General features: G+C 48.1%; 1 protein-coding gene across 6 annotated transcripts in view; it reads right to left on the bottom strand.

Annotated features, from left to right (window-relative positions):
• Positions 1-2,655: 2,655 nt before the first annotated feature.
• The window catches only part of Pax8 (paired box 8), a 59,396-nt gene continuing 35,274 nt past the window's right edge, over positions 2,656-26,777 (bottom strand). For 2 of the 6 annotated variants that reach the window (XM_052725172.1, XM_052725173.1), the window contains exons 5-12: positions 25,242-25,330; positions 24,741-24,866; positions 24,316-24,491; positions 19,770-19,890; positions 19,094-19,300; positions 11,357-11,458; positions 5,174-5,260; positions 2,656-3,750 (exon numbers count right to left, since the gene is read on the bottom strand). In XM_052725172.1, coding sequence (XP_052581132.1) covers positions 3,674-3,750; positions 5,174-5,260; positions 11,357-11,458; positions 19,094-19,300; positions 19,770-19,890; positions 24,316-24,491; positions 24,741-24,866; positions 25,242-25,330 — 985 coding nt within the window. In that variant the 3' untranslated portion in view covers positions 2,656-3,673. The remainder of the gene's footprint in view (positions 3,751-5,173; positions 5,261-11,356; positions 11,459-19,093; positions 19,301-19,769; positions 19,891-24,315; positions 24,492-24,740; positions 24,867-25,241; positions 25,331-26,777) is intronic. The other 4 variants (XM_052725174.1, XM_052725175.1, XM_052725176.1 and 1 more) reach the window with 2 other exon arrangements.

Below are 26,777 nucleotides of genomic sequence, written 5' to 3'. Positions count from 1 at the left end.
GCAAAATGGGACCAGCGTTCAGAATCAGAAACATTAGAGGATGTGAATACGCTCTCTATAAGACAAAACAGACCTTAGTGTATGGGAGGCGGGCGGATACCGAAAGTTCTAAGGCTCAAGGAGACAGAAAGGTTGTCCACAACCCCCATCTGACAGGCTGATAGTGAGGCACAGGCCAACTGATGGTGGACATGGAGATCTTCAGCACCTTCTTCCTGTGCCCACTCCCAAGGAAATTCTCTCAAAGGATAATTACATTGATTTACACTGGGGAAAGATACATTTGGAGAAAGTAAGGCATCAGAAAGGCGGGGGCAGATGGGAACCGAGAAACCTTGGTGAGTGGCTTCTCTCTAGGTCTTTATTTCAGGATTTGTGGACTATGGGCACTGAGCACTATTCCTTGAGCTTGAGGTGGAGTATGTGCCTGGCACACAGTAGGCAGAAAATACGTTTCTTAGTAGTAACTTGTGGCAAGACTTCTGGAGAGGCCAGGGAAGGTAGGAAAGGGGTTTACAGAGGACAGCCTAGGGGAGGTGGGGGAGGGGTTTACAGACAGCCTAGGGGAGGTGGGGGAGGGGTTTACAGACAGCTTAGGGCTGGCCTTGGTGGGGGAAATCCCAGTTTCTCTTTCCCAACCTCCTTCCTGACTTGGAGCTTGGGGCATAGACCAGAGAGTCTATGGCAGCCCTGCCTGTGTACCTGGGGCCCATTCTCCCGGGAGCAAGGAACATAATCATTGCCTGTTTTAGTGTCTTGGGCTTGTGGCAAGCTCCTGGTGACCTGGCACCCTGATGGGGTACTGGGAAGCAGAGAGAAGTGTGGGTGTCGGGGGGGGGGGGGGGGGGGGGGGGGGGAGTAGGGGTGGTGTTGGGAGTGGTGATGGACAAGAAACGCTGTCTTTAAAGCCGAGATCGCTTTCAGGGACAGTGGAAATGCTTGTTCCAGATACAGTGGAGGAGGAAAGTGCTCACTGTTTTGGTAATCTCCCAGGTCATCCCAAATGACCCTGCTAACATAGGCTATTCCTCCATAGCCCACAGAAACCAGCACCCCCAACTCCCCCTGAAGAGTGGACAAGTCCTCTCAACTTGCAGTCACCCACACATCTATCCCTCCCCCCACCCCCAAGGTGGACATGGCCTTTCAGCTCAGCCCCAGGAACCATTTCACACTCTTTCATCTTTGCGTCCTCTCATGCTGCAACCAGACTTCTCCCAGAACCACCCCAGCGTGGAGGTACTTTGACTAGTCTCTCTCACCCAGCATGTAAATTAGTACGTTTTCTGAGCCCCGAAGGGGACTCTAGTTTGACCTTGGATAGAATATCTGAATAGGTCTGGGAGAGTACTTGCTGATGTTGGGTCGTACCACGTAATCTCCCAACATCTCTAAACTGACTTTCCTGCAGTGACCAGGCTGAGCTAGAAAAGGAAAGTTAAGTTTTGCATCAGACATATGTCAGAGCCCTCTGTCATTTGAGACAGGACAGCAACTGCCAGGGGTACATAGTGTCTCTGAAGGAGGTTTGTTTGTGAATGCAAGGATCACTGTGTAGGCTCACCTAGCACACCATGGATTTCATTCAAAGTGATTCTCAGTTGCAGGTTGCCTTAGGGTGCTCATGAATCCAATGGTTCAGAGACATGAGCAGCTTCGGTTGAAAAAGGCTTCAGATTCCTGCTGCCAAGCTTACAAATAGAGGACATCACTGTTATTGAAAACTGAGCCTCATTCCAGACCCCCTATGTCATGGGAAGTGTCCCCTCATGACACAATGGGGCGCATCCCACCCCTGTCCCTTGAGTGTTCATGGCACCTCCTTTGGGGTAGACATGAAGAGGTAACAACATTAACTCTCTACTTCTGTCCCCACAAGCATGGATCCCCTGGGAGGGATAACGAATCCTCCCTTCCAACCAACTCTATCCTGCTGTCTTCCCAGGCATCCTGCCCTCATTCCATCTGGGTCCAGCACGGGGTGGGAGGTGTCCGGGGGGGGGGGGGGTTCACATAGACACCAGATAGCTCCCCTCCCAAATGAGGGGACAAACACCTGTGAAGGGCAAAAGAAAATCGACCCTTAGAAGCCCCTGCCCGTTCCTTGTATTCCCTCTGGCATTCCTCAAGAGGGCCCTGTGGTATTGGTTGGATTTAGTGGTAGTGCTGGATTTAGGATAAGAATACCTAGTTGAATCTACAACTTCCCACTCAGTTTTCTTACATGTGAGATCAGGCTAATCTAAACTTGTCTTCCTCAATGCCCCCAACACTGTGCCTGGCACCAAAGAGAAGTTCGTCTTCTTGCTTATTTCCTTCAGCACCCTGAAGCTCAAAACCACTGTTTACATGGGGCTCAGCTTGTAGTTATTTGTGGATCTTCTCCAACTCACCCCTGACACTCTGCATTTCAGTTAACACCAACAGCGACCGCCTACAGGGACTGGCATGGCACTGTGCCACAGGCGTACTTTATGCTGGCATCTACTTAGCGGATCAACTCAAAACTTGGAATAATTGATTTACTCAGGGCTGGATGTCTAGTAAGGAAAAGAGGGAATGCTAAGCCAGGTCACCTAAAATGTCCCTTCTAATCTACATCAGTCACTTGATTCTGTGCTTAGAGGAAGTCCATCCCCAAGGTGCCGCAAAACCTGAGACCAAGAGCAATGGTTTATTGAGTCATGTGGTAATGGCGGGTTGTCTTTAAAAAAAGAAAAAAGTATCAAGGAGAAAAGCCCAACATAGTAGGGAAACAATCCACTCAGAGGCCAAAGTCTGGGGGGTGCAAAGAGGGACACTTGACCCAAACAGAGCTTCATTTACGGTATTTACAGTGAGGTGGTGTTGGGGGAAGGAGCTGAGGAGCCAGAGAGGGAATCTTCCTGCTGGTCTTGGGGTCTCTTCAGTGGCTGCGTGAGCTGGAGCTGCAGAAAGCACACTTAAATTGGCAGGGCTGTTGAGAAGAGGATGTGATGGTCCCAGCCATCATATCTTGCTCTGTGCTCTGTGTAGAGCCTCGCTGCCAGAACTTCCCAGGGGTCAGGTTCACTGCTGCCAAAGGGGTGACCCGCTGGTTGAGAGGCTAGGGGGTGCTTGTAGGCTCACAGCAACAAGAAAGGGAAGGTAGGCTGACATCCCCAGAAAGTTGCTGGTTGACTTGCCCAGCAGATGGTAGAGGCTTAAAGGTGGTCACTCCTAGGAAGACTGATAGGTAGAGCATTGGTCCTGGGCTATGACTGATGGGCCAGAAGGGCTTGCTTACAGTTCATAATTGCTGGAGTTGTATTGATGAAGATCGCACAGGTGGTCCTTGTACACCCTCAGACAGGTCTCCCTCTAAGTTCTTCGTGAACCCCTTTTCTCTCCTTTGGTGGGTACCAGCCTGGGTACATTTCTCCTCTAATTCCATCTCTTTTGAAATGGGATGCTTCTTGTTTTTTCCTGGAACTCCTGTCCCCCACAAAAGGAATCTCGGAGGACAGTTTGGCCTTCTCCAAGGTCATCCTGACTTTCAAGGTTCATTAAACTGACCACACAGGGAGTGAGCCGCAATGTTGGAATTGTGGTTATTTTTCATGTAATAAATAAAGATTCCTTTGTGTGACTCTCTGGGGCCTGTCTCAGGCCAAGTCCTCCTGTTGCCTGGTTGTCCCCACTGTCCCCATGACAACTACAGATGGTCAAAGGCCGTGGCAGAGGTGGGTGGTGCGCTTGGCCTTGTTGTAGAGCTGTAATAATATGGGGAACCTGGACACATTAAAACAACAATAACATTGCTGGTCAGAGGGGAAGTTGCACCATGACGTTCCTCCACGTCTACTGACCTTTAAGACAGCACATGTTAATCATTTATCCCCCCGCCCATCTGAGCATCAAAAATTAACTCCTCTCCAGCCTTCCCTCCTTCTCTGGCCTCAGCTTTTGAGTTTCTAGCCAGAAAAATGATGGCTTCTTGCCCCCTACCCCTCATGACTGCTTTGACCTTCAACACGCTGCTTCAAGGAGTAGGCAATAGAGAACAGTTATCTGTGGCACCTCAAAAATCTGAGCACAGTGGGGGTCACTTGGATGCTCTCTGATCTTGCCTAAATAATGGCGGGTCAGATCATCATCTTCTGAACACCCAAAAGAATTGTACTCCTGGCTGGTCTCAGGGGTTCTGGGCTTGAGGGACTTCCACAGAGCTCAACAGGAAGGCCCTCTTAACCCCACCAGCCTCATAGTCTTTGCCCTTTCTGACTAAACTGAACTAGAGGTAGCTTGTAGTTGAATACATCTGGCTTGTAGTTGAACACATCTGGCTAACAGAGTACAGGTAAGTCCCCTGAGGGTCATTTCTGGGACTGTAAGATATGACAATAAAAGAAGGGACTTTAGGGAATGGATGACCCAGCCAGTTTGCCAAGCTGTCTATGACCTGGACACTCTTACGACCACTGTTTCTCTCCGAGTCAGATTGACTCTAACAACTGATAGGGCTACCGCTCAAGAAGGCTCTCGAAGAATTCCGTAAGGTCTTTGTGGATTTATTTCCCTCAGAATCTTCCCAAACTGTTTAGGGACCCAGAGCCAGACATGGGTGAAAAGCAGTCTCAAAGCTCGATGAAACCCACTTTCCAGATTTCACCCCTGAGTACTGCTCAGTTCTCAAGGCAAATACAAGGAACTGGATGGAACAAAGCTTTGGTGGTGACTCATGACTATTTTCAACCTACTTAGATGACTAATGAGCAAGATGGTATCTTGGCCTCCGCTCCCAGGAAGGAGAGAAGCTGGCAGTGTGCAGTGAACTCCTGAGTAGTGTCTCCTGGCAGGACTGTAAACCACTGCAGGCGGGCCAGCTACTCTTGAGTTTTGCTTGAGTGTAACTTTGCCCTTTTCTACCCTTGCCCTTCAAGACTTGATTCCTGAATTTTACGCAAAACTAAATTTTAACAGACACGACTGTGGAAAGAGAAATATGGAAACTGTGGAATGCTTGGCCTTCTGTTCTCTTCCCTAAACCCACCAGATACTGTGATCTGCTGCTGATTTCTTCTATGACAAACAACTGCCACCTCTCTAGACATTCCATCTAGCCTGAGACCTCTCAGCTCTTTGGTCTAGCTTCATTCTCCACCACAACCCTCCCCTTGCCCACCAGAGGGCCTGGTCAACCCCAGGAACTTACTCAGCAGGCTGGAGTTGGGGAAGCGCCAGGCCTCGCTGTAGGAGGAGTAGGGGGTGTGGCTGTAGGCATTGCCAGAATATTCACTTCCTGTTGGAGTACACAGGCAAGACACCTGTGAGGTTCATGACACCACCATCACGGGAACTGTCTATACAGGTCTGTAGAGCTGGCAGGGCTGAGTCCAGAAATGAATGGCACTGGACAGGGCAAGTAAACCCACAACAGGGACAGCGGAGCTGAAGAGGTCCCACAGTATGGGTCACTTTGGGCAGTTCCTTGGTCCTCTGCAGCCCTCCCAAGAGCCCCTGGGAGGCAGATGCCACAATCCCCACTTTCCAGACAAAGAAAGTGAGACTCTCTATGATCCACAGAAACTCACACAAGTTGAAAATCTGATGCAGTGTGGAAACAGCCCAACTCTAGGAGCCAGATTCGAATTCTACTTTTTCAGCTGCCGGGGACTCTCTACAGAAGGGACTTTCCAGAGGGGGCTGGTGGTCAAAGAGGGAATCAACTCTTGGGAAAGCTGTGCCCCTGCTTTAAGCAAACTCGAGATATGAATTTACACGAGGTATGCCAGATCACCTCATTCTGTCAGTTGATCCTTGGCTTTCCCAAAAGAATTATTCTTGTCAAAGAATTCACTGAAGAATTCCCTCACACAACAGCAACGAAGCTGAGCTGGCCACCACACCTATCGTGGGCAGTAATTTAAAGCTTGCAAAGCATGTTTTGGCAACCCATGTCCCTTTCATCTCTCTCAACCATCCTGTGAAGTGTCCTCCCACACTACCAATTTATAGAATGGGAAACCAGAGTGGAGCCCGCGTCAGTAGGCTGTCTCAGCTTCCACTGTTGACCAATGATGGACCATGAATTTGACCTTAGAACTCTTGGTCACAAATTCCAGTTAATTCCTTCAAGCATTTACCTCATTTACAAATCCAGCCAGATTCTAGCCAATTCAATAATCAAAAAATGTTTCTGCAGTCTTTTGGAAACTCATCTGTGATTGTGAGCAAGGTGCCGTCTGTGATTTCTTGTCTCCATCTCAGACTTCGGAATGAAGGTTTGAAACTCCTCAGCCCTGGAATTGGCTGGTCTGAAGTCAAATCTCCACCTTCTACATCTGGGCTTGGATTTGTCACTTAATCTCTCTCTCTCTCTGAGCCTTGGTGTCCTTGCCTATCAAATGGGGCAAACCCTCGTCCCTACCTCACGGGATTTGGGTGAGGATTAGATGAGGTGGTGAGTATCAAGTGCTTAGAATCATGTTCTTGATAAAAGCATAATCAAGAAATATTGGCTTTTTTTAATTTTCTCCTGAAACCGGTGCTAAAAAAAATTCATGGGCTGCAGAGATGGCTCAGTGGTTAAGAGCAACTGACTGCTCTTCCAGAAGACCTGGGTTCAATTCCCAGCACCCACACGGCAGCTCATAACCGCCTGTAACTCCAGATCCAGGGGATCTGACACCTTCACACAGACCTACATACAGGCAAAATACGAATGCACATGAAATAAATAAATTATTTTTAAAAGTTCAGTGGATTCTCATATTGGTCATACAATAAATCTTAATGACTGGGCTGTGGCCAGCTGGTCTGCTTTCCCATCGAGGAGAGGTCATTTGTATGAATGGAAGCCAGAGAAGAGCCTGAGGTAGGGGAAGGTTGCTGAAACCTCTTTGTGTCTAGCGGTTCCATACCAGGCAGCAGGCTCGTGGTAAGAACACAGGGACTTTCTTTTGGTTAGAGACAGACCCAAACACAGATCTGGAAGAAAATGCATGTACAAGAAGGAAGCGAGGAAAGGAGGAAGAAAGAAGAAACTAAGAAAGTATCTCATCCAACCATTTACTTAGGAATGGAGAAACTTCTATGCAGAAGGCCTCAAGACTTTTTCCCAAGACCACAATGCTAAGTGAGAGCCTGCCCTCAAGCCTGGCTGCCATGATCCTCTGCCAGTGCTCGCTCCTACAGCCTACAGTGGGAACTAAGCCTGTTTACTGCCGGTGTACTCCAGTTTCCCTGGTTTCAGCGTTCCCTTAGAGCAGGCCAGTTCCGTTCTGGCTGTCCAGCAAGGCATCCTGTGCCCTTACCCTGGCCTCCCAAATGCGGAACATCGCAGTCTCTGAAGGACAAGGAAGAGAGCTGAGAAACACAATATGTCCTGCCTCTCATTTTATCACCCATTCAGGCATCCACTCACTCGGCATTTCTTTACTAAATAGACACTCTGCATGCCTCTTTGCCTCAGCCACTGGGAAGCCGGAATAGAGGCTGCACCTGGGTAGACAGTACACTTGGGAGTGTGGCATTTCTGCTGTATATAGACACGTATGATGAAATGTCACCATGCCTAGGAAAGGCCAGTTCCCTTTGTTCTTCCATCGGATGCCACTAGCCTCTGTCTCTGCCTTCATCTTCACATTCGATTCCAATCAGGCCAATGCTGATCTGGGCAAAGTGCCTTCGAGTCAAAGCTGATCATTCCAATGAGCACTTCAATGGCAACAACTCCCCCGGCCTCTTAGTCCCTCACTTCCTTTGGAATCTGCCTCAGTCACCCATGTTGCACCCATGTTGCTTTGCAGCTTGCCTACTTTTCCTACTTACTCTCTTCCAGCCCCTTCTTTGTCAGAACTCCACATTATGTGGAAGAACCAATCCCAGCTTCATGTTAAAGCCTTCTGAGAAATCAAGCTCGGTATTTAGTTCATCATCTCAACTGTTACGGCCTCTGAACCCTTGATTTCCTCCACACCACTGCCTCTCCTGCTTTCCCATGTGTTGACTTACCACCAGCATTCACGAAGCTTCCCGACCCCAGTCTATGAGGCCCCTGGCCCATGGTTGCTGCCTCTGTTTCTCACCTCTGTAGTCAACTTGCTGTCAGGTTTTATTCTATTTGTCATCAAAACATATTGTGTCTCTCTTATCCTTCAGGCCTACTTTCCTAGCTAAAGCAACTAATTGTCTCTTACCAAAACTAGATCAATGATGCCCTAACTTGTCTCTCTGTCTACAATCTACTTCCTCAAGTATCTGAACAGCATTCTAAACCACGGCCCTGCTGCCGCCCATTTCTCCCCACTCTGCGGGGCCTTCTCTGGGCGCTCACCACTCTCCAGCAGGCTCACCTTCTTTCGGTACATGGTCGTGCTAAATTAGCTTTGCCTGCCTCAGGGCCTTTGCACTTGATCTTCTTTTGGGCTAGGGATGGTTAGCCTCAGTTTATCACTTGGCTGACCACTTTGAAAATCTTTTCAGAAAGGCCTTCCTGTCTATGCAATCTAAAGTAGTTATCTGCTCTCCCTGTAGCTCTTCATGGCATCATCACATTTTATTGCCTTTACATGGTTATCTTCATGTGATGTTATGTTTATTCATTCATTGACTTGCTCGCTGCTTGTTATTGTCCATTGTCACAAATAGAGGGACACACTTCGTGCATTTCTGCAGGCCCAGTAGATTTCACTAGCATTTATTAACTGAAAAAGTGATATGTGGGTAATAGAAGTATTAGTAATGAGAGAATGGATGCTGGGAGGATGGCTGATAAAGGGGATAGCTAAAAGTATGGATACATGGGAAGAAAGAAGAAAATTGAATGGATGGATAGATGGATGGATGGATGGATGGATGGATGGATGGATGGATGGATGGGCTGATGGGTAGAAAGAAGCATGGAATGATGTGTGTGTATATAAAGATAGATGGATAAGAACAAGCAGATGGATGGAGAGAAAGGAAGGTAGCTAGATGAAAAGAGAAAATGGAAGGAAAGGAGAAAGCATGGACAGATGTCAGGATGAATCCAACTATCTAATGTGCTGGGTCTGTTTTCTAACTGATCTGAAAGCCATTAACTGTTTGTAGGGTCAGCCCATAGCTTGTGTCTTTATTCATGGTATGATGGGATACAGTGTGGAAAAATGGAAAGAGGCACAGATGTTAAATCACTAGACCTGTGTTTGAACAACTCAGTCACTTAGTATCATCCCTGAGCATACCATTTGGCTCTTATAGACCTTGGTTTCCCTAGCTATAAAACTGGGTTCTACCAGCCACTCAGATTTATTGTAAGGATAAAAGAGAAATAAAGTTATGCATATAAATGGCCAGGTATGCAGAAATGTGTAATAAATTACCACTTATTCCTTTGCAAAACTTATCAAAGAATGTAGCTGACATGCCTTATTTGAAGCCCTTATTGTGTGCCTTACGTGTATGCAGTAGATTCTTAATGAGTTAAGTGACTTTAATGGAAAGAAACCCTATTCAGTCAACTGAGAGATCATAGGCTAAGAGACGGATATGGTGTTATTTTTCTATGAAAGACACTCCTTCAGGAGTCATTTGCACAAGGAAGCAGGTGATTCATTTTAGTGGCATTGCATTTCCTGAAAACTAACGTGGACACAGCTTACAGGAAACCCATCTATTGTGCATGATGAGACCCTTCCCTTTTGCGATTCACTTGCAGTCTATGTGGCAGGTGTGGTGACGCACATGTACGTGTCACACACACATGCACACTGTACATGTATGCTTCTGTGTGAGAGTATTTCTTCACAGCACCCACTCTAGGAGAGGTCTTCCTAGAAGCAGCCCTTCCCCTGTCTTCCAGCTACCTCCCACATCACACTCTGGCCCCAGGAACCCCTTGCCCTGGACCCCTGGACCTGCCCCCAAGAATCATTCATAATTGAGAGAGAGAGAGAGAAAGAGAGAGAGAGAGAGAGAGAGAGAGAGAGAGAGAGAGAGAGAGAGAGAGGTGTGTCTTGCTTTACGTTGCTTCCTTCTCCTCTAAGCAGACAGCAGGGGAAGTGGAGGGCTTGGAAAGGGGAGGTGCAGGGAGCAGAAGACCGGAGCCTAGGATTTTGATTGAGAGGCCCCATTATCCACACTCTTAAAAAAATAACCGAATCTTTTCCTTTTTTATCTTGACCAATCTCATTTCACGCTCCACAAGAGGGAGGGAGGGAGGGAGAGAGGGAGTCCGGGGCCAGGAGGGAGAGAGGAGTCAGAATTCTGTATTTTCAACGCTGCATTAACCACATCGCCACGGTAACCGGGCAGCAACAAGTGCCAGCTCAGCAGGTTCCCAGGGAGCAAAGCCTCCTCTCCTTGCTCCCCCCCCTTTCTCTGCCTAAGAGAACTCAGCCCACCTGCCTGTGCACAGGGTGCCCAGAGTGGGTGGGTGGCTGGCAAAGATTAACCCCTACCAGAGGGAAGCAAGCTTGGTGGAATGGGGCCAAGTTTTGAGGGTCAGAGCCGGGGCTAGTAGAGGGTTGGTATTGAGGGGTCACACATGGCCCTGAGTTCAGAGCCCTTCCCAAAAGCTTCAGGCCCTTATACCTCTATGGGCAGTGGAAATGGTTCCACCCTAACCACTCATCCATCCCTGGAGCTTTCCCACACGGCTCCTAAAAGACTGGGACTTTCCCAAAGAAATTGTCATTGCCTTATTCATTTGTCCAGACCCTGATATCCTGGGTCACTGGATGATGACTGGCAGACAGACACCAAATGGACTGTCAAGTAAAATTCCAGAACATTCCAAAGGAGTGTGAAGGGCTCTACCCTTAGTGAAGGAAACTCTACGGTATCCTAAGAGTCGGTAGGACCGGGGCCCTACTCATTGTTGAGTGAGTGTGGAATGCAAAGGGAGATGTATTTCACTCATTTCATCATCATCATTATGTTCATTATCCATTATCTTCACCATAATTATCATCATCATCATCATCACCATCATCATCATCATCATTCAAATTCAGATTTTATCGAAGAGGTAAACTGAGATTCATCTGATTTGATTTAAACCACGGGAGACCAGGGTTTAGGCTCATGTTTGTCTCATGGTGTCTGTTGCACACTCTTCCATTTTAATTCAGTAGAAGAGGAGGAAGCAGAGGCTCTTGGGTGTGAACAAAGAGGTCTGTCTATGTGGGAGGTCTGGGAGAAGAATGCTAAGCTGAGAGGAGTCAGGGAGCCAAGATGGCCCTGGGGAGCTTCTCTGGGTGTTTATATGAAGGTACCCCTTTGGCCCATCCTTCGGTGTCCTTTGGGAAGCCTATGAGTGGGACACAGCCTATCTCTGTCACCTGCTGTCTCCCTGTTTCCTTCCCCAACACTTCCCTTTCGCAATGCTTACGCCCAGTCCCTCCACCCTTACCTGCCACCATGCCTGCGATAGCGGAAGAGGCATAGCTGCCCTGCCCACTGGTGGGGATGTGGGGTGGGTATCCAGGCAGCGTGGGCCCCACCATCTCTCGCCCTGGTAAAAGACACCAAAGAGTCATTAGTCGGTGCACCGGTGTCTCCTGTGCTCACCATCCCACCGTGCTCAGGCTCAGTAAGTCTGTCCTCAGCCAACACTGTTGGAGACACAGCCGGTCTCCAAACCTACCTCCTCGCCCCTCTGAGCCCACGTTTTTGTTTTCTCTAGAGGACAGAGGCTCACCAAGCTAGGGGCTCTTGCAACTGCAGTCCTCCTTTGTGCCCCAGGCCCTAGGAGCTTTATTTTCACAAATATTCTTTTTTTTTTTTTTTCCACAAAAAGGTCAAGGTATTGGGTGCCAGGGGTGGTGTCTTCTTTGTCTTTAGCTCCCTGCCCAGCATAGCAGTTGGCACCAATGGACTAAATAAATATGTGAGAGGCCGCTAGACTCAGTGAATCACTTTTCATCTGACTTTCCAAAGAATGACAAAGCCAGGTCTTGCGAAATAAAGGTAGATGGATGATCCATCACTGTCCCTTGGGGGATATAGGGCAGACATTGCTAATCAACATACAGGAAGCTCCTACTGGTTGGCCCGGACTTCCAGGTAGATATAATTAATCAGGATAGTAAGGGACATGAAACATGTTGACTATTCCTGACATAAAAGGAAACATCACTGAGAGACTGTTGACTTTCCCACATGATCATAAGTGGCATTCTTATCAATTGTACTTCTTTAAAAAGCCATTTTCAGTAGGTTTCATCCCTGATCTATATCTGCTTATCTGTAATTTGTGTCATGCCTACATCCTGGGGACACCAAGGCACTCCTGTGAAACCCCATCTCCCTGGATCTGTCTTCTTTCACACCAGGAAACGAAAGCTTCCCTTCTGGGAGACCTCACCTGGCCTGCTGATGCTCTCCCCTTCTACCCCTGCCCACTAACCAGGATCCTTCAACTGCTTGCCTGCTCATCACGCCTGCTCTGTGGGCCAGAACAGAATCTGCACATCCCGGTTTTCCAACGTCTGTTCGCGTGATGACCACTGACTCAGAATATTTATTAACAATGGCCATTCCACTCTTAAACGTTCCAATGTGAATAATGGATTATTTGGGCAAACTAGTTCTTAGTAATGCTTGTAGAATTCCATCTCAGTGACATTGACATTACTGGCTGGTAAATTCTTTGTTCTGCAGCTGTCCTGTGCATTAAAGGGTACTGAGCAGAGTCCCTGGCCTCTACCCACCAAATTCCAGTATACCAATGAGACAACCCAAAGTATCTCCAGACATTGCTATATGCCCCCAGTGTGGAGGAAGCAGGGGATAAAGTCACTCCTGGTAGGGAAACCATTGTGTTGGATGATAGCCATTTGGCCCAAATGCTTTCTGCCACCTTCCTGAGGGGCTGCCTGTGAGCCCCTGTCAACCAACTCACCAGACCTATCTTCTCTATGTCACAGATTGCCCCCTCTTCCCATATGCCCTCCCAGATCCTTCATACCTAAACTTCTTGAAAGGGTACCTAGTTAATGATGACGTACGGGAAGGTACATACCATGACACCCTGTGAATTGTCAGCCCCACCATGACTAACTCTTTCTTACCCATGAGGACAATTCTTTCATTCAACAAGTACTTATTGAGAAAGTTCTAAGGGCTAGGCACTAGGCACTTGGGGACTTAGAGAGAGAGAGAGAGAGAGAGAGAGAGAGAGAGAGAGAGAGAGAGAGAGAGAGAGAGAGAGAGAACTGAAGAGCAAAGCTTGGCACTAAGCTAGGAATCAGAGGGCTAGGGGTACCCATCCCGCTTTTAGGGCTTTCTGTTTGTCCTTAGAGTAGCCGCTCTGACTCTAAACCTCTTTCTTCATATGCAAAATGGAGGTGGTGATGAATGTGAGTGGTCTTATACAAACTAGTCCTACAACTCTGAAGTTTATCAGTATAATTCGACCTGTTGCCTCATGTTCTAGGTAGACACTGATTAATGCAATGGACACATTCTAAAAATGCTCATATCAATGAAGTTCTTGCAGAAAAACATCCTGTCAGAAATAAGTTGTTAGTATTCGTTATTTAAAATAGCATTAGGATTTTTAGACATCCAAACACCGGTTTCAAATTGACCCATCTTTACTGAGTATCTAGCTCTGATTGGTACTGGACTAAACAGGCGGTTTCTGTTCACCTGACATAAGGGCATCAGAACAAAGGAAGGGCTGGAAAGGCTGGGAAAGAAAAGGGAAATGTGACATATTTAGAATGAGGAATAAACAGAAGATTTACCCAAAATAAACTTTGAGTTTCACATGAAGGAGTCAGCAATGTGACGCCATTGCTAGGAACAATGGCTGGGAAAGGGTGATACAGGGAAGGGGAGCAGGGTGATGGGCAGCTGGGTGACATTAGAAAGAGATGGGGGGACAGACTTAGGCGGCATACCTTTGCTTCTCTTCTTTCTTACCTACTAGAGAGAAGGAGGAAGCAAGAAAGGGGGGAAGGAAGAGAGGGAGGGAAGGGAAGGGAGATAGGGAGAGACAGAAGGAGAGGGAGGGAGAGAGGAGAGAGAGAGGGGAGAGAGAGAGAGAGAGAGAGAGAGAGAGAGAGAGAGAGAGAGAGAGAGATTTTGAAACTGAGACTGAATACTACATCCAGACAAGATTATGAACAAAATACTTAATTTCTCCAAACCAAAATCTTCCTATCTGCCACACCAGGACGCGATTCAGAGAAGAGCTTGTAACTGGGGTTCGTTCACCTTACTTCCTGGTTGGTGGGACTTCTTTGCACACTGTGGGGAGGATTTTGAGGCAGGGTCCATGTCTCCCATGAACTAAGATTAGTTTAGGCTCTCTGGTCATCTATTTGTTAATGCTAGTCTGCTATTCCCTGAGCCCTTTCTGGTTCTGGCAGCCTGTGGCCATGCCTCCTGCCCTCTTGGCCATTTTCTGTCACCTGAACAGCTTCTTCTTCTAGGCTGAGTTCCTGGGTGCATACCTCAGGCCACAATTCAATCCATGATCTCTATCAGTGGGGCTCACCCCATGAACACTAGTTCTTGCAAAAGAATTCATTGGTCTCTGTCCCTCTATTCAGGGATTTTAATCTTCATTTCTCCTCAGTTACCTAATTTTCTCTCAGCAAGAAAGATTTCTGAATCAATGGCCCAAACAGACCGCTGAAGACTTCCCCTAATAAAACCTGGCCCTCCTGGAAAGACAAATTTTTTTCTAGGACACAGCCCTACCCAAACTGTGCCTTCATAGTCTGTCTTAACAGTGCTACAAAACTCTCTGCTTTAATTTCTTTTATCTAAAAAAAGGTGTATTTGTTTACGTATTTTATGTGTATGGGTGTTTCGTCTATATGTGCAGCCTCACACCAGAAGAGGGAACAGGATCCTATGGGACTGCAGTTATAGATGATTGTGAGCCACCATGTGGGTGTCAGGAATTGAACTCAGGACCTCTGGAAGAGTAGCCAGTGCTCATAAGTGCTGAGCCATCTCTCCAGCCTCTCTGCTTTAATTTCTTAAAGAACAAGATTTTGGAGTGTGGGAGTGTAGCTCAGTAGCAGGGTAGTTATTATTAATGTAATAATTTTATATTAATAAAAATAATGTATTTTGCAATAATAATTTAAATGGCTTGAATTTAATGCCCAGTATTGGAGAAAACAAACAAAACAACAAAGTTTTTCAGAGTCAAGCATCTTGAACCAGGCCAAGTATGGTGATGCATGCCTGTAATCCCAACACCCGGGAAGCAGAGGCAAGCAAGATCTCTGTGAGTTCCAAGGCAGCCTGGTCTATAGTGAGTTCCAGAACCACCAGAGCTACATAGTGAGACCCTGTCCCGAAACAAGAAGCAAAACAACAGAAGCCGCCAGCTAGAGATGAACACACCCTCTGCTCAGACACACCCTCCTACCCATTCTGTTTTGAAGGCTCTTCACTAAAAATTTCTCCTTGGTGACTAATCCCACCTCCTGTGCTCTCCAGTAGACTTCCAGTGGGGGCCTCTTTTAAAAATGTTGGCATAGGCATCAACATAGGTTGGCTGGCTACAAAGTGGGGTTATCTAGGAAAATTCTGGTATCCCAGAATTCTTGGTAAATATTCTAATTAGAGGTAGAGAGCGGGAACAGAAAGCCATTAGCTAGAGGAAGGAATCCAGAGGGTAGAGGTGATTTTAGACTATTTCATTGGACCCCTTTGATGTCTGCCCTCTGTGTGACCCCTTTTCAATGCCTTATCTTGTTCTGAGAGCAAGGAGAATTTATGGCAACCCAGAAATCTCTTTGGCAGGACTAAATATAATTTGTACAAAAGAATGGAGGAGGATACTGGGCTCCTTGATGATAAAAACCTAACTGCAGCTTTCCCATCAGCTGAGCTGTAGCCAGCCTTAGAACAGCAAGGACAAGGATGTCCTTGATGTCACTGTCGTGGCCAGTGGGTTGGAATCCAACACGTGGCTGGCTGGGTGGGTAGGGGTGGTGTTCTAAAGGGAACTAGCAGGAACTGTACATAAATCTCATTATTTCCCAAGTCCTAATGTTTCCTACTTCTTGGCTGACTAGAAAAAAAGCCAAGGTTCAGAGAGCAGTCATTCTGGAGACAACACTCCCAGAACCCTCTGGCTAAGAGCATTGCTCAGGGAGAAAAAGGTTGCCAAGCAGGTTAAAGAGTTTCAGCAGGGGGCCGGGGTTTCTTAGGCAGGGCCACACAGAGGAAGGTCCTTGGAAGATCCACGCAGGGTTGAGCCGGGCTAATTTCAGAATGAGAACTCCTGACTTTCCCTTCTACCCTCCTTTCTTGCAGAACATCCCAGGAGTGATCTGCTCTGTCTCCTCCTCTTTCTCTCAGATTTAGCTCTTTCCCTGATTGGAAGGTTATAGTTCTCGGGCTCCTAAGTTCATTCTGTGTCTAACATTCCTCCATCCTCCTATGTTCTCTGGACCCCATGAGAACTCAGCCAAGTGGTGGGTATTTGGCCAGGCCTCTGGTGGGAAGTCTCTGTGGTCTGCACTGATCCCCTGAACTCAGCTTAAACACTAGCCGTCATCTGCCTTGTTCCTAAGCGGAAGATCTGGGCGTGGCTCTCTAAACTCTAGTGTTCTCTTGCTTCTTGCTCTTGGATCCCTGGACCCCAGATCCCACAAGCCTGGACACTTGGCGCTCTTCTTAGGGCCTTTGCCTTTACACTAGATTTTAACATGTGGCCAGCCATTCAGGAGTGATCAGATCTAGGCCTAGCTATGGGGGTCAACCTGGCTGAGAATCTGCTAAACTACGTATTTGGTTACCTAATGCCTGGGTGACCTCCTGGTATCTGTCATCAGCTGCTTTAGCCTGCGGACTGGATGACCTCCTAGTCCTGCAGCTGTCTTGGAGAGTGGGCATGGCCACTAAATTAACAGATGGTGGAAGCAGGAAGTATCATCCCTGATCATATATGTTGACAGGGACACTTCCAACTTTAAAAGGTGACAGGATGGGAGAAAGTGTGGGGCTTCAGGGCAAGGGAGTTTGCCCTAGGCCGTTCTAACTATAAGCTATAAGATAGCCTGTGTCTTGGGGCGGTGGTTGCACAGCCTTTAATTCCAGCACTCAGGAGGCAGAGGCAGATGAATCTCTGAGTTTGAAACCAGCCTGGTCTACACAGTGAGTTCCAGAACAGCCAGGGCTACACAGAGAAACTCTGTCTTGAAGGAAGGAAGGAAGAAAGAAAGAGAGAGAGAGAGAGAGAGAGAGAGAGAGAGAGAGAGAGAGAGAGAGAGAGAGAGAGAGAGAAGGAAGGAAGGAAGGAAAGAAGGAAGGAAAGAAAGAAAGAAAGAAAGAAAGAAAGAAAGAAAGAAAGAAAGAAAGAAAGAAAGAAAGAGAGAGAGAGAAAGAAAGAAGCCATAGCCTATGTCTGTGATGATTTGTCTATACTTCCAGCTACTGTCTGTCCTTCTCTCTCAGCCAAGTCTCTGCAGCTCACTCAATTAATGGAAGAGTTGTCCTGGATCATGGGCCCTTCATCCTCAGCCATATCCCTTACTACTTCCCGGCCTCCCACTCCCATGAGACAGACAAGTGTGCCCTGCCATGCAGCCTCTGTGCTCCCACGGCAGACACAAGCCAATTCTTTCCCTCTTCCATCTCCCATTCCATGTTCTCTGACTGACATAATTTCACCCAGCTCACAGGTTTGTGCCTTTTAATCACTTTGCTCAAAGCAAATGAGCCATCTCTGCTGACTTGACCCTCTTGAAATTTCCAATTCCAAGTCAACACTTTCTTCCTTTCTTCAGACTCTTAACCACCGCCTCTCCACCCTCACACTGTTCATGTCCATCACAAGGGTGCATGGATGCACAGGGAAGGGAAAAAATATCAGTTGTCAGACAGATAGAAAATGCTGCTGTCGCTTACAAGAAAGCATGCCTGGGCTGGGGTCACAGGGCCTTTAGAACCTCTGAGCCAGTGGGAACCAAAGACGCTGCTGTGACTTCTCAAGCCCGAGGGCCTCTGGGGGCAGAACTCCTACTTCAGAGGGAGCTACTCTGCTCTGGTTGGGACAGCTGGCTTTGGCGAAGGCTTTCATTTTAAGATGCAAGAGAGGTCTAGAATATACTGGGAAACTACTGGTCCAGATGGCCTAGACGGTCCAACTCTGGGCTGTCTCTGTGCCCAGCGAGTCTCCCTGTCTCACTTATCTCTGCTTTAACCTCTCAAGGTGATAGGGTCGGGGACCAGGAGACAGGGAGGGATGCCCTCTGTCATTAACTGTCCAGACTCAAATGGAGAAACTCTCTTCACACAGGAGACTTCCAATGCTCAGCTGGAAACTAGCTGGCTTCCTTCCTAGTTCTGGGACCTCCCAGGGCCTCTGTTTTAATAGTCAGTCAGATGTCTGAAGCAGTGAGGTTGTCTCTGCCTGTACCCAATCCAAACTTTGATCCCTTCAGACATTGCTCAGGTCCTAACTGGTTGGGAGACTGTCCTGTTTGGAAGATCCAGTTGAAATTAGACATAAGGGCAGTCAACCCTTGCCCTGTTCCCATCTGGAGACTGTAGCTAGGTCCTCTCTTCCTCTTGGACTGTTTCCTTTCCAGGATATAGAGGTTTGCTCCAGATGTCCCTAACCTACTTCATTCAGGCTTTAAGCCAGAACAAGATCCTCAACACCTCCAGCTGTGAGGTTGTGCAGTCACCAAGGTTAAAGCAATGAGAGATGCTCCCGTGCCCTTTAATGGTGCTGCCACTCCCCTGGGCGGGAACATGGCCACAAATGGTGACTCAACATTCCTTTTCAGGAAGTTGATCCAGAAATTGGCTCAAGAGGCTTTTCCCCTCCACATTTTGTCTTTGTTTCTTTTTGAACTTATTAAAAAAAAAAAAGTTTACATTCTAAGGCACCTAGTTCCTTTGTATGGGTCCCTATTTCCCTATTGGAAGTGATGTATCCCACTTGATGACACCCCCAAAAATGGCTGTTTTTGATTCCTGGCTTCTCCCACAGGTAAAGAACCATGTGCTGAATAAATTAGAGACTCAGGGGGTGGTGGTGGTGGTGGTGGTGGTGGGCTGGATTTGGGCTAAAGATGGGACTAGCCTCAGACCAAAGGACTTTGGGATGGCCTTGATGACCTCCCTCCCACCCCACGACACTATAGAGCCCAGGACCTCCCTGTCGTACCTGAGAGGAGGGCCTGGCCCGTGAACTGCCCGTACACGGAGGCAGCATGGGGAAAGGCATTGAAGGGTGGGACCGAGGCACCTGCTGGGCCCCCAGAGCCGACTTGCTGCAGATCCAAAAAGGCGGAGCTAGATAAAGAGGAAGGGGTGGAGCTAGAACTGGAGAGCTCTGGGGTTTCCTGCTTTATGGCGAAGGGTGAATGAGGATCTGCCAAGGGAGGGAGACAACAAGGAGAGAGGGGTGTGAGATGATGGGGTGGGAACATGCACAAAACAAGCCATGAGATGGGGCAAGGGTATGGGGACAGGCAGGCCTGGCTGCTGTAGGAAGAGTCTAGGATGGGGAGCCGGGCTACACAGTGTTCCTCAGATGGAATGAGATGGGGGGGGTGGGGGTGGGCTGGAGGCTCTACCTCCCTGCTGTGCCTTCTGCCAGTGTAGACGGATGGGGAGACTGAAGTATGTGTGTGCTGAGCCTCTCCCTGCAAGAGGGAGTGAGGAGATCCGGGGCGGGGCCGAAGACTGAAGGCACCACCCATTTGCCACTTTTCCTTTCCAGGCCAGCGCCCCAAACACCTTCCTCCTGCCAGCCAGACACTTCTGCCTTCCCCTGCCCCAAGCCCATCCTGACCCTCACAGTAGGGGCCAGATGGCTGAGGAGCCTCTGGGCATCCTACCTGCCACCACCGGGTAGGTCTGGTGAGTCGAGAGGTTGCGTCCCAGGGGTGTGTTGGAAGGTGTCAGGGTAGCCTTCCCATCATCCAGGGCACTGTTGAGTAAGGGCAGTGGATACAGCCCCTGGAGAACAAAGAGAAGTCAGCAGGGGAGAGCAAGGCCCCTGAGCAAGCCTGTCTTCCTACTGTCCCTACTGTCTGTCTCTGGACTGGGTGGCACCAGTCTCCCCAGGAAAATCTATCTCCCTTGCTCATTGTGCATCCCTTCTTGCTCACTCTTAGCTCAACATGGCATGTTTGATGGGGCCATATTCTCCCACTCTAAGACCTGGAAACTTCCCAGGACCTGGCTTAGGGCTCTCCCTTCCAAGCTTCAGAATTCAAGGCCTATTGGTGGCATAGATGCCCAGGTATGTGATGGGAGTGGCCATCAGAGGATCGTGTCCTGACCGGGTGCTGGTCTCCTTCCTATTTCTTTACACGGTTTGGGCCCATAGCACAGGACATTGCCTAGGGCTGGAGCAGGTAGCAGGTGGGGCTGCTCAGAGTCTTTCACCCTGCTGGTAATTGATTCCTACATAGATAGGAAATGCAAGTGCCGAGCTGAAGAAACTCACCCCTTCTCTTCGGATTCAGGCTCTGGTGCTCATCAATTGCTATCAACTGCTACCCTAGACTAACGGCAGCCATCACTTCTTAAACTTGCAGAGAGCTCACATTCGGGCTTTGCTGCTATTATTCTGATTGAGCAACCCAGTGACATGAACCAGTAAGACTAGTTAGATTTACATTACATGTGCAAGTAGAAACATTTAGTTTCACCTTGAAAGATACATAGGATTCATTTTGTTTCAAAAGTTCTATCAAGTACTTGGTTGGGGTCATCTTCAAATAAGAGCTTGTTTCAACTCCTACTGGTGTTCCTTGGTATGAGCTTAGCTATGGTCTAAGGCACTCCTTGAAAAAATAATTTGTTAGGCTAAAGGCATGAGTATAGTCCACGCCCCCCCCCCCCCCTTGGCTCCCTGCTTCTCTTCCCAGGGAGAGACAGCTCACATCCACTCCACACGCACAGGTCACGCATTTCATAAAAGCACTATATGAACTGTGTACAAAACTAGAATCAAGGAACATTCCATGGTTATATAACAGTTCTGCTGAAGACAATTGTTTTCAGTAATTTCCATTGAGCTCAGTCCTCCAAGGAGTCACAATGCTTTCCAGTTGCATGCAGGGCACTTTTGGAAGCTGCAGTCAATTCTGGAGGCCACCAGGGCACCATCAGCATGTAGCAGCAATTACTGACTAAATGGCACTCTGGTTCCATTCTGCCGAGGGGGCCTACTTAGAGGCAGGGTGGAGTCGCTCAGAGCTAGATTCTAATGAAACTGAACAAAGTACCTAATTTCTAGAGAGTGTGAGAAAAGTTTCAAACGTCTTGTGAATGTGTTGATTTGACAGTAAAACACGTATACAAAATCAAGTTTCTGTTCCAAATCCAGGCCAAAGAGAAAAGGAAAGCTATATAGTTAGAGGTTTGGGTGGTGTTGCATTTACTATCTTAAACATGCCAACGATGACTGGGTTTCTTGTTTTGTTTTGTGTTCTGGACTTGAACTTGAATTGGGGGCAGGAAAGCGTAATGATTCAGAGCTAAAACGACCTAGGGTTTTGATTCTACAGTCTGCAGGGAGCTGTGGTCTGTTTGAACTCTCTGAGCCTTGATTTTTTTTTCCTACCTTTAAGTATAGAGGTCCTAGAATTTACTGCACACGACTGATTAAATATTAACTGTGATTTTAAATAAAGTATTGCTTGGCACAGGACACTCAGCAAGCACAGATGTCCAGCAAGAAGTGATGATAGATGATTTCACTACCATAGGAAGAGTCAGTAACTGCCACATTCTTGGCCTGTCTTCACAACATTCTCTCTCATTCTGTTGATTCACACGGTGGTGGGCTCAAAATACAGAGGAAGAGCTACCCAGACTTCTAACAACACCGGGGGTGACACTGCCGGGGGAAATGGGGTCACTTTCACCCTCGTTGATTTTCCAGACAAGAAGTGTGTGTCTTCATCCCATGCTACGACCAGGTATCAGTACCGGCTTGTCTCCCAAAGACACAAGGCTTTATCCGCCTGGGTGAAAGAGCACGTTCCTTCGGGATGGCAGAGACACGATAAGCCGAAGAGCAAGGCTCAGGCTGGGTGTTCTCTGCCCTTCACGATGCAGCTTGATGAGTGAATGAAAGAGGAAGGAACAGCTGAGGGACACTGGGTTGGGCTTCAGTTTAGTCCCCTAGGCTAAGGACTCAGACAAGCTTAATGATTTTCAAATGGTCTTGTTTTATTTAGTCATTGCATAAGAATGCCCCAGCACACACCTTTAATCCCAGCACTCGGGAGGCAAATGCAGTCGGAAGTCTGTGAGTTTGAGGGTAGTCTGGTCTACAAAGCCAGTTTCAGGACAGTCAAGGCTACACAGAGAAACCTCATTTCATAAAAAAAAAAACAAAAAAAAAAAAAAACAAGAGCTGGGCAGTGGTGGTGCACGCTTTTAATCCCAGCACTTGGGAGGCAGAGGCAGGTGGATCTCTGTGAGTTCGAGGCCAGCCTGGGCTACAGAGTGAGTTCCAGGAAAGGTGCAAAGCTATACAGAGAAACCCTGTCTCAAAAAACCAAAACAAACAAACAAAAAACCCCACAACAAAACAAAACAACCCAACCTAGGAGGGTGGCAAGGGGGAACATCCATGGAATTGTCATGTCAAAAATAGGTAAGGGTAGATCAATCCCTATGAATGAAACTAGGGTTGGCAGTCCTAAACTCTGGAATCATCTGCTTCCCCAAGTTCTCCCATTCTCCAGGCCCTGAGTAATCCTCATACAAATTGAAAAGCTAGGCTGTGTGGCCAACCAAGTCTCCTGTAGTTCTAAGAGTCTCTCATCCTAAGAGCCTCCATGGATATCCACCAGCATGGCACAAGGGCTCACTCTAACTGAGCAAGGTTCTTCGGAGGACTTGTGGGTGAAGCCAGGAAACGGCTCTAGGACCTAGTGGATACCAAGGGTCTCCTTTTGGGGCTTCATTATTCTCCAAGGGTAGCTAGTTTATGCCCTTTGCATTTTGCAGGCTCACCACCATAGAATGAGCTTCCTGCAGGCTCAACACTTGCCTCTTGGAGACATGCTCTGATTATCAGATGTGCACCCAGGCCTTCTCCCTGGGTCTGCTGATAGCCAACTTTGTCTACACCATTCACAGCTGTCATAGCCAAGGCTGATAAAAATCACTGACGCATATTGCCTACCCAGCTGTGGGGGTTGGCACAGGGCCAGCGACTCAGCCATTCGTTGGCAATGTTTCAACTGCTTGTTAGCATCATCATTGTCTCCCTCAGGTCTTAAAGGTGTGCTTATAGGCTTGCCTCAAGCCAAGAGGAGAGATAGGCCATACCCCAAAGAGTTTCCTGAGCTATTTGACTAGATGGAATGAAGGGAGACAGACATTGGAACCATTGACATATTAAATGCCTCTCAGTGGTTGATAGCTTTATGCGGTATTTGTTGGCCTCAGTGTGGCAATGTTCCTGTCTCTGTCTGCTTTTTTCAGAAGTCATCCCGTTGTAACCCATTCTAAGATCTGGAGAGGAAAATATAGCTGTGTCTTAATCATTCTTGATTTCTCAAAATTGATTCATTGGTTCATCTATTTGATATACCTTTGTTGAGTAGCCATTAAAATCCTGGGCTTGGGATGTTACTCAAAGGTAGAGGGCTCATCTAGTGTGGGTGAAGCCCTGAGTTTGATCTCCATCACCACAAAAAAGTAGTATTAATTAATAATAATAATAATGTTAGGCTCTAGAGATGAGGGCAGGGGGGGTGTCTCAAGAGGCTGCCCTGTCCTTAAGAAGTCTGTTGCCTTTACCCCCTGCCCGTTAGATTATTAGGATGAGCTGTGAAGTCAACAGAAGCCATGTGTGAGACAAGAGGGATGACAGAGGGGTGAATCATAGGTGAGGGGCAGGGACAAATTCATAGAGAGGGCAGTTGAGCTGAGTCATTACAGCCAGCTGGTGTTTTTCCAGGGAGAGCAGTGAGAAGAAAGGCATTCTACCAGGAGGGCACATGGTGTACCAGGGCAGAGAGGTGGGAATGAGGTCGGTGTACTTGAGCACATGAGTCACACAGACTCCTAGGCTGTGGAAAGGGAGAGACTGAAGGTGGGGCTAGGTGTGCTCTTGAGGTCATCATAAGAAGGGTGTGAGCCTTAACTCCATTTGCGGGTCTGATTCTATTGTTGGAGGAAGCCATAGATTGCAAAAGGATGGCCCTGCCTGCAAAAACTAGGTTCATCGTTCAGATTCAGGTTGAGAGAAGAGGGCAAGACATCTTGTGAACAAGGCATGCCTGCAGCTGGACGTTGCATCCAGTGAGTGCCCTGAGCCCATAGGAGCAATTTGGAGTTGTTTTGATGGCTAGAGTTCATACTTTGCTCTGGTCCTTGTCTATTCTGCCTATGTCCTGCACCCCACCTTCTTACCTGCTCGCCTTTGGTGTGGCTGGGGGAGGCATAAGCCTCCGAGTAGTGCTGCCGCTCAAATGGGCAGTCAAGTGGCTCCAGGTGGTGCTGGCTAAAGGCGTCTGTCCGAAGGTGCTTTCGGGGACCACTGCTGCTGCTCTGTGAGTCGATGCTCAGCCGACAGCTGTCCTGGTCACCTAATGCCCCCAGGCAGGCAGGAAGAAAGCTCTCAGGGGACCCCTCTACCAAGCCACCAGACCAAGTGGCCAAAGCAGAGGAGCAGACAGGCTGAGAAGGTAGGGATAGGGTCAGTAAGAGGAAGGACCCATGCTCCTGTGAGGGGGTTTCAGAACCCTACCCAGTCCCGCCTTCCTATCAAATCTTGAGCAAAGTGGCAAAGTGGCATCCTGTGTCTCATACCACCCCCAGGTCCCCCGAGAACTCACTGTCATCCATCTTTCTCTTGTTGTCACTGCCAGGCTGAGCAATTCCCAGGAGTCCGTTGATAGAGTAGGTAGAGCCCAAGGAATCTGACTGGGGTGACTCTGGGGGTGTTACAGCTGAGCTGGGGACTGCAAAGGAGTAAAGAGAAAGTCGGAAGTGGGAGATGATACTCCCTGAAGCCCCTGCTGCTGCCATGGGTTCAAAGCAGCAGGCTATGCTGTGGACCGAGTCCCTGGAGAGCTAGAGTCCTTCACTCCAAGGGCCTGCTGGTGGGAGGGATTCCTAGAATGACATTTGTCTGAAATGTGTCCATTTCCCCATGTTCCTGCGAGTCTCCCGTGAGCATGGATGTAGACTTTGTCTCAGGGTAATAACTCAGTCTGTATCCAAACATATGAACACTCATATGTTCTTGTGTGTCTGTATGCATCTGTGTTTACAGGGGTGTGGAGACTGGGTCTACATTCAAAGGTGTAGGAACAGCCAAATCCCTGAGCACTCACTCAGTGTGTGTCCTGGGCTCAGGGACTTGGTGGCCACGCAGCTGTCCATGGGAAGGTTGAATGGCTGCTGCACTTTGGTTCGGATGATTCTGTGAGGAAGCAGAAGGACCGTTAGAGAAAGAATAGGAAACAGGAATAGGAGCTATGGCTGTTTAGGATCCAGTCACCTATACGGCGACCCATATGTGTGTATGTGTGTGTGTGTGTGTGTGTGTGTGTGTGTGTGTGTGTGTGTGTGTTTTAGTTTTTTGACACAGAGTTTCTCTGTGTAGCTTTGGAGCCTTTCCTGGAACTCACTCTATAGCCCAGGCTGGCCTTGAACTCACAGAGATCTGCCTGCCTCTGCCTCCTGAGTGCTGGGATTAAAGGCGTGCACCACCACTGCCCAGCAGCCACTTAGATATCTTATATGTGTCTCCAACCCAAGGAGTCAACCATCAAACTATGACCTCACCTCATTCACCTGTTTCTCTATGTCCCATGTCATGACTAGAAATGTGTCTCTTGCCGGGCGATGGTGGTACACACCTTTAATCCCAGCACTGGGGAGGCAGAGACAGGCAGATCTCTGTGAGTTTGAGGCCAGCCTGGTCTACAGAGCGAGATCAAGGACAGGCACCGAAACTACACAGAGAAACCCTGTCTCAAAAAACAAAGAAAAGGGGCGGGGGGCCTGGGATTTAGCTCAGTGGTAGAGCGCTTGCCTAGCAAGCGCAAGGCCCTGGGTTCGATCCTCAGCTCAAAAAGAAAAAAGAAAAAGAAATGTGGGTCTCTCAAGGCAGAGATTCAGATGCAGCTTAACAGGGTTCCACCAATTTGACCTCGATAGCCTGCCCAGAGTTGATCTTGTTCTGTATCTCGTTGTGAACATCTGAGTGTGTGCCACCATCTGCTCTGTTCCTCTCCAGAATCGAAGTGGCCCACCCCACATGCTCTATCCAATTGCTTCTCTCCTTTTCAGCCAAAGTGAGCTTTTTCAAATACAAATCCGTTTCCTGATTAAAACACACTACTGGATGCCCTCCGCACATGCGTTAAAGGCAGGAATCTGTTAAGGGGACCACAGGCTTCTTGGGGACAGTTTCTTCTGGCATCTTATGCTCAGTATACTTCATGCTCTTGCCTCTGAACTGACTTTCATCTCCTGTGCAAGCTCTCACTAGCCACAGGTTTCTGTGTGTGCTTCGGAGTTCTTCTGGTAACACTCTCCACCTAGTTAATTCCTACTCACCGCTTCTTACTTAGGGAAAAGCCTTCATGATTTCCCTAAAACAGGTTACCACAGGCTAGCCCACATGCCATCAGGCTCCTAGCCTCAGCAGGACAAGTAGCTGTGTTTTTGCCATGTCTTTGTGGGTACTCTGTTTGTGTCTGTGTTCTCGTTAGATCCTAAGCTCCACAAGGACAGGGATTAGTTCTGGGAGCTAACACAGAAGAAATGCATGAGTTATGTGTGAATGAATGAGTGAGTAAATGAATGATGGAGGCAGTGAGCAAATGATTGAAAAAGTGAACAAGTAACTAAGTACGCCAGTG

Source organism: Peromyscus californicus, unplaced genomic scaffold, assembly GCF_007827085.1.
Source record: "Peromyscus californicus insignis strain IS unplaced genomic scaffold, ASM782708v3 Scaffold_7__1_contigs__length_154581171, whole genome shotgun sequence".
Lineage (NCBI taxonomy): Eukaryota > Metazoa > Chordata > Mammalia > Rodentia > Cricetidae > Peromyscus > Peromyscus californicus.
The sequence above is the reverse complement of the archived record's forward strand: the minus strand, read 5'-3'. Positions and strand labels throughout refer to the sequence as shown.